The sequence below is a fragment of the Phyllostomus discolor genome, chromosome 5, assembly GCF_004126475.2.
Source record: "Phyllostomus discolor isolate MPI-MPIP mPhyDis1 chromosome 5, mPhyDis1.pri.v3, whole genome shotgun sequence".
Taxonomy (NCBI): Eukaryota; Metazoa; Chordata; class Mammalia; order Chiroptera; family Phyllostomidae; genus Phyllostomus; species Phyllostomus discolor.
This window is the reverse complement of record NC_040907.2, coordinates 7,198,761-7,212,418: the sequence shown is the minus strand read 5'-3', so window position 1 is coordinate 7,212,418 and position 13,658 is coordinate 7,198,761. Positions and strand designations below refer to the sequence as shown.

The 13,658-nt window shown below is 57.8% G+C and overlaps 1 protein-coding gene across 1 annotated transcript in view; it reads right to left on the bottom strand.

Annotated features, from left to right (window-relative positions):
- Window positions 1-5,520: 5,520 nt before the first annotated feature.
- TNFRSF1B (TNF receptor superfamily member 1B) overlaps window positions 5,521-13,658 on the bottom strand; it is a 33,934-nt gene continuing 25,796 nt past the window's right edge. The window contains exons 9-10 of the mRNA XM_028513448.2: window positions 10,260-10,482; window positions 5,521-7,502 (exon numbers count right to left, since the gene is read on the bottom strand). Of these exons, the coding sequence (XP_028369249.1) occupies window positions 7,222-7,502; window positions 10,260-10,482 (504 nt within the window). The 3' untranslated portion in view covers window positions 5,521-7,221. The remainder of the gene's footprint in view (window positions 7,503-10,259; window positions 10,483-13,658) is intronic.

Here is a 13,658-nt window from a genome sequence, read left to right as displayed (position 1 = left end):
CGTAGCCTCAGCCCTTCCTGCCCAGAGCCGTCTGTCTTCAGCTACTGGAGCGCAGGTTATAGCCATTGTGGGGGAACCAGGAGCCAGAGAGGTCAAACGCTGGCCTGGCTGAGGGGTCGGGGTTGCGTTGGCCACAGGGAAGGTCCTGCCTTTGTCCCCACCCATACTGTGGCCCCCGACGTTGCAAGCCGCAGACACAACAGGTGATGAGAGGCTGCAGGAGATGGGGGTCATGTCTTTTTTTTTAAATTATTATTTTTTTTTATTTTTAGAGAGGGAAGGGAGGGAGAAAGAGAGAGAGAGAGAAACATCAATGTGCGGTTGCTGGGGGCCGTGGCCTGCAACCCAGGCATGTGCCCTGACTGGGAATCGAACCTGCGACACTTTGGTTCGAAGCCCACGCTCAATCCATTCAGCTACGCCAGTCAGGCTTGGGATCATGTCTTAATTACCACGCGCACTAGCCCCTGAGATGCGTATTGATGCAGAAGGGGCAAGTTTGCTGAGACGAGCAGATCTGAGGGCCCCTGCTCAGTCCTCCCCTCCCCACCTGGTCTAGTGCGTAGCAGCCTCCAGCATCACCTGGATCGCGGGGGGTGCAGAGAGGCCGCCAGGGCTGCTGCAGAAATGTTTCTTTTTGGCCCACGCGAGGCTTTCCAATAAGTTAAATTCATTACGACAATTTAAAAGCTAGCGTTTACATGTGAAAATCTATTCTTGGAACGTCTCTAGAAAAATGGGAAGGTTTGGAAACTGGAATCCCCACACCTCCTATGCTTGCATTCATTCTTTCGTTTGTTCACCATTTATTGAGCTGCTACTGTATGCCTGGCACTGTTCCAACCACGTGGGGCTACGTCACTGAGCAAAATGGACGAAGTTCTGTCCTGTTGGAGCTTATGTTCTATCAAGAGGAACAGATGGTAAGCAATAACTATAACGGATCTGTAAATTATACAATATTTGAGGTGATGATGTAAGAGCCCTACCTATGAGGGGAAGTAGGGATCTCAGGGGAGGGGGAGTTGTCATTTTAATTATGAATTAATTTAATCAGATCTTGAAGGCATTTAACTTTCAAGAACGTGTAACATAAACCACATACATAAGTCTAAGCAGCCACATTTAAAAGAGTGAAAAGAAACAGGTGACCTGGCTGGCGTAGCTCAGTGGATTGAGCTCGGGCTGCAAACCAAAGTGTCGCAGGTTCAATTCCCAGCCAGGGCACATGCCTGGGTTGCAGGCCATAACCCCCAGCAACCACATATTGATGTTTCTCTCTCTCTCTCTCTATCTCTCTCCCTTCCCTCTCTAAAAATAAATAAATAAAATCTTTAAAAAAAAGAAACAGGTGAAATGAATGGTAATGTTTTATTTAACCAAACATCTCCAAAGTTTTGCTTTAACAGTCATCATAAAAATTATCTTTACGCATCCAGAGTCTCTTGTGAACATGATGACCGCATGGGCAGAGGTAGTGTTGTCACCCTGAGGGGGGCGGGGGACAAAGGACACACCGCAGCTCACACGCCAGCCCCCTCTCTTCCAGCGGAGATTCTGAGCTCCAGGCAGAGACCGCCGCTGCTCCTCCGGGTTCACACTCACAGCAGGGCACCAGTTTCCATTCGTCCCCAAGCAGCCGTGCAGCCCCATCTCCCAGCTTGCAGGACGCTGCCCTGCTGGGTGGTTCCCGAATAGGGAGCTCCCGGTGGGTAGAGAAGTCCCGAAAGAGAGGGCTCTTCCCCTTTTGACTCGCTTGTGAAATTCCACCGAGCTGGGTATCGAGAGCCTCCCACGGTAAACAGACTGTTCGTCCCACCTGACTCGTGGGATCAGTATCAAACCCAGCCCGTGAGAGTCCTCGTCTGCACAGCGGGGATAATGGGGACCTCGCCCATCTCCTAGGGCAATCGTGCAGATAAAATAACCGAAGTTCAGTTACCCAGCTCTTACACTGGCAGAGCTACAGAGCTGCTCACGCACCCCGGCTCAGACCCCTCCCATCCCACCGGGAATAAAACCCTCCATCCTCTCTGGGGCTTCCAAGGCCGCCCTCCCCGACCTCCCTCGTGTCCCCAAGGCCGCTCCAAGTTCAGCTCCTCGGAAAAGCCTTCATCGCCCCACCTGGCAAACCAGCAGCTCCCCCACCTTCTCTGTCCCCCCCTCACGCTCCTGTATTTTTCTTCTTGGCACCTACCCCCACATGGCATAGCCTAGAGGTGTTTCTTCCCTTCTTTCAGATTTTATTTATTTATTTTTGGAGAGAGGGGAAAGGAGGGAGAAAGAGAATGAGAGAGACATCGATTGGCTGCCTCCTGGCCTGCAACCCAGGCATGTGCCCTGACTGGGAATCAGACCCCCAGGCCGGCGCTCAGTCCACTGAGCCACACCAGCAAGGGCTACAGGTATTTCTTTATATAGCCCCTCCTAGCGTGTCGGCCTCAGCAGGGACCTGGCCTGTCCCAGTCTGTGTTGCACACCCCGTATCCACACGGGCAAAAAAAAAGCAGCTAATATTTACTGAGCACTTGCTTTGTGCCGAGCATGGGTTCCAAGCATTATACAGATAGCAACTCCTGTGATCCCTTACTCTGTGGGAAGTACTATTTTAACCTCCTCTTACAGACAAGGAGAATGAGGCACAGAGAGGTTCATGAACTTGCCCGAGGTCACACAGACAGGAAGTGGTAGAGCCAGGACCCGCCCCTGGGCAGGTGGGGCAGCTGGGGTGAGAGGGTCCAGACTCCTGACTACCGTGCTAGTCCATCCGCTGCTGTGCTCCCTCATGATGATGAGTGGGTGGAAACGAGGCAAAGAGAAGTCAGGTTGTTCCCTCCCCACCCACGCTGGCCCTGCCCGAGAGAAGCCACTTGCTCCTGGGTGGTTAAAGAAAAGAAAGAGGCAGGAGGGGCTGCCCTGGGCCCATATTTATGGGTCACCCCAACAGACACAGGGCTGCCTTCAGCTGCTTCAAAATAGACTCCCTGAGTTTTGTGATTTACACAAGCACACTTCGTTTTATTGCATTCTCCCTGTTGTGTGTCTGGGTGTTGCACTTTTTTATGCATTGAAATCAAACTCCTCCACCAGCAAAAAGATGACGACTGGCTTTATGGTGGTGGTCTGGACCCGAAACCGCGACACCTTGGAGGTACACCTGTCATACCAAACATGTATGTGTGGTCTTCTTTCTCTGTTCCTGGCTCTCAGAGCCTAAAATCCCTTGGAGGTTTCTAAGTGGTGAGAGCACTGAGCCTTGGCCGGGTAGCTAAGTTGGTTCGAGCATCGTCCCAATAGGCTAAGGTTGCTGGTTGCGGGTTTGATCCCCAACTGGGGCATATACAAGGAGCAACCAATAAATGCATCAGTAAGTGGAGAAACAAATTCACTCTCTCTCTCTCTCTCTCTCTCTCTCTCTTTTAAGATTTTATTTATTTTTTAGAGAGGGAAGGGAGGGAGAAAGAGAGAGAGAGAAACATCAATGTGCGGTTGCTGGGGGTCATGGCCTGCAGCCCAGGCATGTGCCCTCACTGGGAATCGAACCTGCGACACTTTGGTTTGCAGCCCGTGCTCAATCCACTGAGCTACACCAGCCAGGGCCAATGTTTTTTTTTTAAAAAGGAAAGCAAGCACTGGGACCACCTTTTATCCTAATACTTGTTCTGTGTCCTCATATTCTGAGATATCTCCAGAGCCACAGAGGTGAAACCAGTGTCTGTTATTCATATCAATAATCAATGGTTAGTATTGCAATCCATAGTGCCTGATGTTTGGAAGCCCCTAAGGATGGGGACTGGTTGCCAAGGAAACCGACCATGTGATTATAGTGTTGAAACTTTCAGCCAACCACCCCTTACCCCTAGGTTAGGGTTAGGGGCTAGGGTTTGCACCAATGGCCAGTGACCAATCACTTAATCAATCATGCCTATGTGATGAAGCCTCAATAAAACCCCAAAAGGATGGGGTTTCAAGAGCTCCCAGGTTATGAACGTAGAGAGAAGCGCCATTAAATGAGGTGTGCTTGTACAGACCACAATGCTACAGGGGGTCGCGAACACGGACCCTCCAGCCCCTTCCCACAGAACCCTTGCCCTGTGTAGCTCTTCCATCTGGCTGTCCCTGAGTCTGGGTTGTATCCTTTGTAATAAGCTGGTGATCTAGTGGGTAGACTGCTTTCCTGGGTTCTGGGGGCCGCCCTGGCAAATTCATCAAAGCCAAGAAGGGCGGCGTGGGAACCTCCGATTTACAGATGATGATGGGTCGGAAGCACAGGTGCAGCCTGGACTTGTGATTGGCATCCGAAGCGGGGACAGTCTTGTGGGACTGAGCCCTTAGCCTGTGGGATCTGACACACGGCCTCCAGGCAGGCAGCGTAGGAACTGAATTGTTCGGTGTATGTGGTGGGGGCTGGGGGGCGGGAGCCCACATTTGGTGATTGGAAGTGTCAGAACTAGAAGATGGAGAGGAGGCCTGGGAAGTTTTCCTTTCTGCCCCCTCACTCGGAGCCCCCTGTTTTCACCGTGGTGTGTGGAAGGGGAAACTGGATAGAGCAGGGTGGTGGGGACAGAAGAGGGTGTGGGGGCAGCAGAGCATGGCAGGGGGTGGTTACAGGTGGAAGCCGCTGGGAGGGTGGGAGGGGGGCAGGGAGGAGGAAATACAGCTAGGCCTTGCTCTGCTCCCCGGCCCCGTCTCCTGCCAGCGCCTTCCTGGGGGCAGACCCTGCTGGAAGCGAAGAGCAGGAATGGGCACGCGGTTCGGCAAGGGCAGCCTCCCGGGGCACAGAGCTGGGAGGGCTGAGGAACCAGAGCGGTGCACCCATCAGTGGTCTCTCTGCTTCCCCTCCATGCATCCCTCCCCAGCACCCCCCCCCCTAGCCAGAGCAAGGGGGCTTCAGGAGGGACCACCCCACCTCCTGGGAAGGAGAGGCCAAGAGAGTCAAGGAGGCAATTAGCATCCCTGTCCCCACCCACAGCCCTGCTCCCAACCCACCCCCCTCCCAGTCCCTGGAGACATCTTTCCAAAAGACAGATCTGGCCCTGTCTCTCCACTGGTTCCAACGTGCTGCGGAGTCCCCTTTCCCACTGCCCACCTTAGCAGAGCTGCCGCTCCCCTGCCCTCTCACTGCACCTCGCCAGGCCCTGGGTGCAGGGGCCAGGTGGGGGGGGTGGTATTCGGCTCCTCCCTCCGTTCTGCAGACCCCTCTGCTCCCTATCACCTATCCGGTCCCTCCCCTGACAGCCTGGTCCAGAAGGTCCTCCATGTCGGCCTCATTCTCCTCATTGCCGTTTGCTGTGCGTTTGCTCAAGGCCTCTTCCCGCCCCCTGGTTCAGGAGCCGCTGCCTCCTGGCACCCAGAGTGGTGCCTGCCACGAACGGACAGCACAGTCAATGCTTGTCCCCTCCAACGCCATGGGCTGGCAGGATGTGTCCGTGGCACTGCAAGCCACAAGGCTGAACGGGACCAGCAGGTGGAGAAGAGGCACAGGACCGGGGTGAGGAGGAGCCAGCAGAAGGGGCCGGGTCAACGTGTAAGACAAAGGGAAGGTTTATTCAGAAGCAGGAACGCTTTCCAGTATGCAGTGCAACACCTCACGGTCTTGGGGTCAACACAGCCGGGGAACGGAGGCTACATCCACAAAGGCTCTCCTTGAATTCGCTTCATGCCTTCCAGGCCCTACTGGAGTCGGCGTGAGAGGCCTGAGGGCCTCCCGGCACTGTCCACCAGGGGGCAGCCCTGCTCCACGGCCGAGCAGAGTCCAACGTGGGCAGAGACCCTGGCTGCTCCAGGCAACAATACAAGCACATCTTGATTCCAGGGTGGGAAGCCTTTCTTGTCCCCATGGTCATGGCTGGTCTCCCCTACCTTCTAAAAGTTCGGCTGCAAAGTTCAAGTCCAGTGGAATTTTTCAACAAGGGATCCAAGTACCGAGAACCCAAATGGCTTCTCAAGGAGCCCCAGTGCCCGTCTTTCCAGAATCAGGTGAGGCTGCACGTGCCCACCCTCTGCAGGGTGTGGACAGCGTGTCCAGCGGGCTAGCTCTTTAATAGGTAAGGACTCTTTGGCAAAACTTAGCTTCAGTGACTTCGGGAAGGCCATTCGGCCCAACAACAATGGCTACACAGACCCACAGCACAGGACAGACAGACACACAGACGCACAGACACAGACTGGCTCTCAGCGTCTCACGTCCACTGGGGATCGTGACAGGCACAGTACCAAAGTGGCCCCGTGGCTCCCCTGGGGCCTGGGCCTCGGGGGACAGCGGGAGGAGGTTGGGGGGGACAGGAGCACCCCTCCAGAGTCACTGGGGGGGGGGGCAGGGAGGTCCAGGCTGAGGTAGGAGGAGAGTGACTGCCGGGGGCCACGGTCATCTCCAGGTCCGATACAAGTTCCCTGATACAAGGTGTGGCCTAGGAGCCGCACCCCAGACAGCGAGGGAGGGGGGCGGGGCGGGCGCTGTGGGCACAGGGGTGAAGGTCAAAGGCAGAGAAGGCAAACTCTGAGGTTTTGGCTTTGTTGTGTTGTTGGCTTGTTTGTCTGAGGGCACTTACTTTTTTTTTTTTAAATGCCACATATTAAACCAGGAAGACTTCCTGTCAGAGGTTTGCCAACCTGCCCAGGGCAGGGCATGCCCCCAGGCCGCCCACGTGGGCCCTCTGGGTGTCTGATTTTCACGCCGGGCACGAGAGGTGGGACCGGCAGAAAAGGAGTTTGGGAGGTGGTGATGCCCCAGGGTCCTTAGCTAACCCAGGGGACCCCCACCCCATCACCTGACTGATGACAGCCCCCTCCCCTCCTGGGACCACCCTGTAGTCTCAGCATTCAGGCTGCGGCGCAGCCCCCTCTCCATGGATGGCACACGGCACTCCCCGCCCGCTCGAGCCCCTCTGGACGGCAGGATGCTGGGGCCCCCCGGGGAGCCAGAGCCGGCAGGGCCCGGGGATAAAAGGAGGGCTTCAGAAGCCAAGGTCACAAAACCAGAGACAGGGCAGTTCAGAGAGGCAGAGGCCCTCCCGGGCTGCCAGCGTTCCCAGCTAGCCTTGTGGTGAGAAGGAGAGGTTCCCCACGGCTCTCCCTAAGACGGCAGGTGACAGAAAGGCCAAGGCTGTGGAGGCCACTGAAGGAATGTGGCCCAGAAAGAGCCGGAGTGCCGGGCGGTGGGGACCGAGAGGGCTCAGAGGTCAGCCCGCCGGGGCGGGGACTCGGCGCACGCCAGCCTGGTTAGCTGGGCTTCATCCCGGCGTCGGGCACGCCGAAGCTCAGGGGCTTCTCCTCTGTGCTCTGCGGCAGTGTCTCTGGGGCCCCCGAATGGGACCGAAAAGGGCATTCCTCCTGGGAGAAGGGCACCTGCTCGTCCTTCGGGGAGCCTGCGGGGCTGGAGTCCGGGCTCCCCGCTGTGGAGTTGGCCTGGGAGGAGCACTGAGAGCCGTGGTCGGAGCTGCTGCAGACATTCACGATGCAGGTGACATTGACCTGGGTCCCGGGGCTGCCAGAGGAGGACTCTGCAGAAGAGGAGAGGGGACAGGTCAGTTGGGGAGCGGGGACGTCATCACGGCCTGTCTCCTGCCCAAGAGGCAGGTTAAGGCATGGGGGCGGGAGAAGCACTGGGCCAGGGGCCAAGAGGCCCCGCCTCCAGCCCAGCTCCGCTGTTAACCTTGGGCGAGTTGCGTAAAAGTTCCTGTGCCTATTTCCTCATCTCTAACTAAGAACCCCCAGAGCCACTCACTCCCTGGGTAGGAGGAGCCAATTACAGAAAGCAGGTGCAGGTGTTCCAAGAAAAAGCATACTTCCCACAAAGAATCTAAAAAGTAAGCAGGGCCAGGAAGTGCCCGTGACAAACTACTGGTCATGCAATCGAGGTGAGTCCCCTTCCAGTCCTGGCCTCAGCAGCAGCACTGGCCACACCAACCGTGACCAGCCAAGAGCCCTGTCAATGACCCCCTCTCCGTAAGCCATCAGAGGCTCTGAACTGCTCCCCCTCTTTAAAGTGAGAACGATCTCGCGGCATTTATTGTCCTTTGAAAGTAACACAGTGGCCATTGCAACAATGTGAATGACGTTCAAGGACTACGCTCCCAGCAGAGAACACCTAACAACAAACTGCCTGGCTTCTCCACAATGTCTCACTTCATTCCTCACTGCTGGGCGGGGACGCGACGGCGGAGAGGAATGGCACCTCCTTTCAGCGCGACCCGACCAAGCTGTCTCCTGGGCTGCGTTTTACAATGCACCTCCCTTCGCCACCATCTGACATGCAGTTCATACGCTCATCAAAACCAGTGGCCCAGCCCCCTGCATCTCCACGTTCGCCTGCTCCGAGAGCCACAGCTGACCCCCAGATCTGCTCTGCGAGTATCTGAACAACCAAGCCCCCCACGCCCCTCCTCCCGCCCCGCCCCCACCGCCTTCCCGCCCACCTCCTGCAGGCATCTGAGTTTCCTAACTAGCCAGTGAGGGATGGACAATGGGAAAGCCAGGCGATGAATGTAAGAGTCTGGACACACCAAACCCCCTGGAAAGTGACAGTTGCTGCCACCAGGGGGCCCTGCTGAGTGCCCCATGTCTGCGGTGCCCACAGAGCACAGGGGGCCTGGCTGGTTGCTTTCCAGCGCTCTCCCCAGCCCAGCTCCTCCAGCTCCCGTGGATCCAAGATGAGGTCAGAGCTGGGCAGCCGTTCTCAGGACAACCCCCGAACAGGCCAGGGGGGCAGGGGGGAGGGGCAGTGCTGAAATCACCGGCCAGAGGAAATTTCCACCCTGCATCTCCACAGCACCCAAATGTCACCCAAAGTCACCATGGCCTTTGCACACTGCAAATGAGACAGTGCGGGGGCGGACGGGGGGACCGCAACAGGGTTTACCGGTTCCCACGGTGGCGAGGGGTGTTGGGGTGGGAGGGAGAAGAGGGGACAGCAGAGGCCAGACAGGCAGGAAGGGAAGGAACGGAGAAGGGGCAGAGGGCGGAAGGGGTGGGCAGACACGGTCAGGGGGCCACATGGGGCGGGGCAAGGAGGGAGCCATACCAGGACAGCCGTGCAACAGGTATTGCTAAAGACCAGAAAGGCGAATACAAAAGGTGGACAAAGCCCAAGAGTTACATTTGCCACTCACTCATTCATTCATTCATTCAACAAACATTGAGGGCTGCCTGTTGTATCCCAGGCACTGACCAGAGCTGCCTTGGGGAGTTCTCAGGCTGGGTGGGCCCCAACAGGACACCACATGTGGAGGGCAGGCTGTGATGGAGAAGCACAGCGGGCTGCCTCGTTTGTGTCGCAGCCGGGGAGGAAGCACCCCCTGAGTCTGGTGCCAGGAGGACAGACCGGCAGCCCTGCTAAGGAGACGGCAGGGCTCCTGGCTCCTCTCTAGATGAGGAAGCTGAGGCTCGGATTCTCGCGGCACCGGAGCAGCCGGGAGGGCATCTAGAAATGACCCAAGTCCACCGTCATTCCTTGGGTGAGCCGGGGAGACACGGGCCAGCAGACTTGGCCTCTCACTACCAAAGCCACCCAAGGCAGCTCCAGACTTTCTGGGGGACCCCTGCAGGGACACCCTCCAGTGTGGGCACTGGTGGCGACGCCCACCAGGGCGACACCTATCCGAATTCAGGGCAAAATGCAGATGCTAAAGTGGGGGGGGGCAGGGGCTTCTCCAAACCCCACACCCAACCCTGGGGCCTCGGGCCCAAAGGATCCGGGTGACGAGCCACAGCCAGTGGAGCCCTGGAGGCCCCCGCTGATCCACGCAGCTTGCTGTCCCACGGCCCAGGGTGAGGCCTGGCTCTTCCTGCACTAGCTGTGTGCCCTGGAACAAGCTGTTTTTTTACCTCTCTGGGCCTCAGCTTCCTTGTCTACAAAGTATAACTAATACTAATAGATTACATAATATAAAACAAGGGTATTATATAAGTTCTATAATACCGTGGCATTAATACGTAATACTATTACATATTAGATGCATAACACAAGAAAACTTCCCTGCCTGGATATCCAGCTCGAAGGGCAAGCGGGGGCTGTCTGGAAGGAAGGGTGTTCCTGGTGAAAGAACCCACGTGGGCCAAGGCGGAGGGCACTGGGGGGTCAGAGGACTGGAAGAACCTTGCAGCTCAGTGCTGCACCCGAGGGCGGTAGGGAGGTGAGGCTGGAGGGCGCCAGGAGCTCGGGCCTGGTCCTCAGGGGAGGCCCAGGGGGAGACGGCTCAGACGGAAACCAGGAAGAAACTTGAAGGAGGGATGAAGCCAGGTGGACTCCTGCCTCTTACCTGAGCTCCTGGAGCTGGCCCGGGCGTCCCCGGACCCGCTGGCCTGGTCCCTGCCCGGTGCCTGTGGCTGGTTGCCGGAGGCTGCCCTCCTGTTCGCCGCCGCTGCCGCCGCCGCGCTGGCCGAGCTCTCCAGGGAGCTGCTGCTGGAACTCGGCGCCGTGGTCAGCAGGTGCTGCTGCTCGGAGCCCGGCGCACCCTGCGCCTTCTCAGCGGGCAGGTGAGGCTGGATGGGGAGGGGAGGAGGGGCAGAGGTCAGGCCACCAGCCGCCAGCTCCTCCCCCGTCCACCTTTGCGCCACCATCTGCACCCCATGCCACGCGCACTTCACAGTTTACACCACGCTTCTGCCCACGGGGCACATTCTTTCCACACACAGTGCAGTCGGGACGTGCGGTTCTCTGTGGTTTCCGGGATCGGCCCCCGGCCACCCTGGGGAGTGGGAGCCCTCTTCGGGCAGGGTGCCAGGTAGTGGCCCTGTTCAGCTATTAGTGTTCGGGGTGGGGCAGGACTTCCGTCCTCATTTTGTGTTAGGAAACAGAGGCCCGGAGAAGAAGAGCGACTTGCCCAAGGTCACCCCCCCAGCACAGGGGGGTGGTCACCCACCCAGCACAGGGTGGCTCAGCCTAGCGGCCAAGAGCATGGACCCTGGAGCCAGACGTGTGGCTGCAGGTCATGACTCTGTGACTCCCTAGCTGTGTGACCTAGGACAGGTTACTTAGCCTCTCTGTGCCTCCATTTTTCATCTCTAAAGGGAGAATAGAAACCCACGCCCTAGGGTTACTGTGAAGATCAAACGGCTGAGCATTTGCAAAGTGCTCGAACAATGCCCGTTACACAGTGAGCCCCACACGAGGGCTTGGTAAGTCAGGGCCATGCAAACTGGCGCTGTGACCCGCGCTGGTCGGCCACGGCTTCTGTACAGGCTGCGAGCTGAGAATGCTTTTTCCGTTTTCAAATGGTTGAAACATATTAAAGGCTGATATTTTGTAACACGTGAAACTCCGTGAGGTTCAAAGGTTAGTGTCCATAGGTACCGCTGTGCCGGACCGCAGCCCCTCCCTCCCACGTGGGCATGCAGCATCTGCGGCCACGCTCCTCCCACAGTGGTGGCTGGTGTTGAGTGGTGGTGACGGAGACCTCGGGGCCGGAAGCCAACAGCGCCGACCCCCTGCCCTGCACAGGAAAAGCTTGCTGCCCCGTGTGCCGCATCAGTAATCCAGGGCAGGCAGCCCTTTTACTTAGGCCCTTTCCAGAGTGCACCCCCGGGCTGCTCTGTGACTCCCCCAGTGTCTTTTTCTCGTGGAACATAAACAAAACAACGACAATAATACAACCTCAGCCAACACCTGCGTGGCATCCAACGCCCAGCACTGTGCTGACGCCCTTCCGAGACACTCTCCACAGTGCTACCCCTTCCGACAGCCCAGTGCTACCCTCGCTTTGCAGGTGTGGAAACCGGGGCCCAGAGGGGCTGAGCTCCTTGCCCACGGTCACACAGTTAGGACTTGGTAGAGCTGGGCTATGGCCCACGAGGCCTTTCCTGGGTGCGCGGTGTCTCCGCTCTGGAGGCCCAAGACAGGTGCCCGTTTGCAGACAGCAAGGCGGGGAGCACCTAGAAATCCCACTGCAAGGCTGTTGCCTGTCCGTGTCGGCCGGACAGGCACACGAGTCCTTGCCTTGGGGTTCCGGGTGAGTGCCGGGTCCCGGGAGGAAGGAAGACGGAAGGGGCCACGTTCTCACCCACTGCCCAGGATGAGAGGGTAAAACGAGAACGGAGGGGAGAGAAGGGCTGGTGAGACACACCTCAGCAGGGTAGGGGAGAAGAGAGTCAGAGGGTGAGCTGTTGCTGTGGGGTGGGGGGCCTGGGCATGTTATACCCCCCTCCCCAGGGAAGGCTGAGACCCCAAACCCTCGCTCCAGAAGGAGCTACAATTCCAGCTGCGCTCTGAGCAGAGGCAGAGCACCTGATCCCTCCCCGGACCAGCCAATCACCGCAGCCCGGCCCCCAGGCCCGCCCACCTGGGCCGTGGCCTCTCAGCCCCTGCGCCCTCAGAAGCCCTCCACATCCTGAGGGCTTTTGCTCAGGCTGCAAGGAGCCTTCCCGAGTAGCTCCTGTGAGGCCACGGAAGCCCAGAGAGGGGGTGTGCCCTGCTGGGCATCACACAGCTGGTCCACGGGAGGGGCAGGGCTGGCCAGGATCCGTGTTCCAGAACCATTGACTTGCAGCGGTATCCCACCTCCCTGGTTCCCCCCTCCACCACCACTCCCCCAGCTTTGAGGGGATGGAGGGCATTTCTAGATTTCCAGCTCATGCTGCACTTGCCCAGGGGGTCTGCCCTTGGCCACCGGACCCCACTCCCAGCCCTGCTCTGAACTTGGTCAGACGGGGAGGGAGGAAGAGGAGGAGCATCCAAATGCCATTCCTCACAACTCCTCTACTGCAGCCAGGGCTTCAGGGAACAGAACCCCCAAAGGTCACGGCTCTCCCTCCCTCCCTCCCTCCCAAGTTGCAAAGTTCAGACAGGGTCCAAGTGGGGCAGACAAATCCCGAGTCCTGTTCCTTGGGCTGGGACCCCAGGGAGGGGATGGGGTCCTGAGGGGGTTCACGTGAAAAGCAGGATCCCGCCCTGGCTGGCATAGCTCAGTGGACTGGGCACGGGCTGCGAACCAAAGTGTTGCAGGTTCGATTCCCAGTCAGGGTACATGCCTGGGTTGCAGGCCATGACCCCCAGCAACCACACATTGATGTTTCTCTCTCTCTCTCTCTACCTCCCTTCCCTCTCTAAAAGTAAATAAATAAAATCTTTAAAAAAAAAAAAGAAAAGAAAAGCAGGATCCCCGCCAACCCACCCCTTCATGCCCCCCAGCCCCTCTCTGCCATGTGCAGACACAGAGACGGGGCGGACCCAGCAGCCAGGTCCTCGGGACAGAGGGGCCGTGCCTGTCTGCATGTGCAGGTGCGTGTCCATGAGGCCCACACGCCTGTGTGCACAGGCGTGAGGGTGTGTGAAGTGCACACACACGCCTCTGAGGGTATGTGTGTGCACATCTGGGAGAGGTACAGTGAATGTGCGCGCTGGGGGTGGTGAGGAGAGGCACTCCTAGGTTTGTGTCCCAGGCCACTGGCCTTGGCTGTGTGACCTTGGGAAAGTTACTTAACTTCTCTGAACCCAAGTTTCCTGCACCATGACACTGGAGCAATAATCTTAGGGCAGGCGTCAGAGCGTGGCTGCGAGAATAAACAATGCTCAGAACTGCGCCTGGCATGCGTTCGGCACCTCATCAAAGCCCCCTCTCATTGTCAAACATGAGCCTCTGCATGAGTGTGTCTGTGGGGGTGACTGTGGGTGAGCTCACACGTGAATACGCTGACCTTTCCTAAAAAAGGGGAAGCCACTG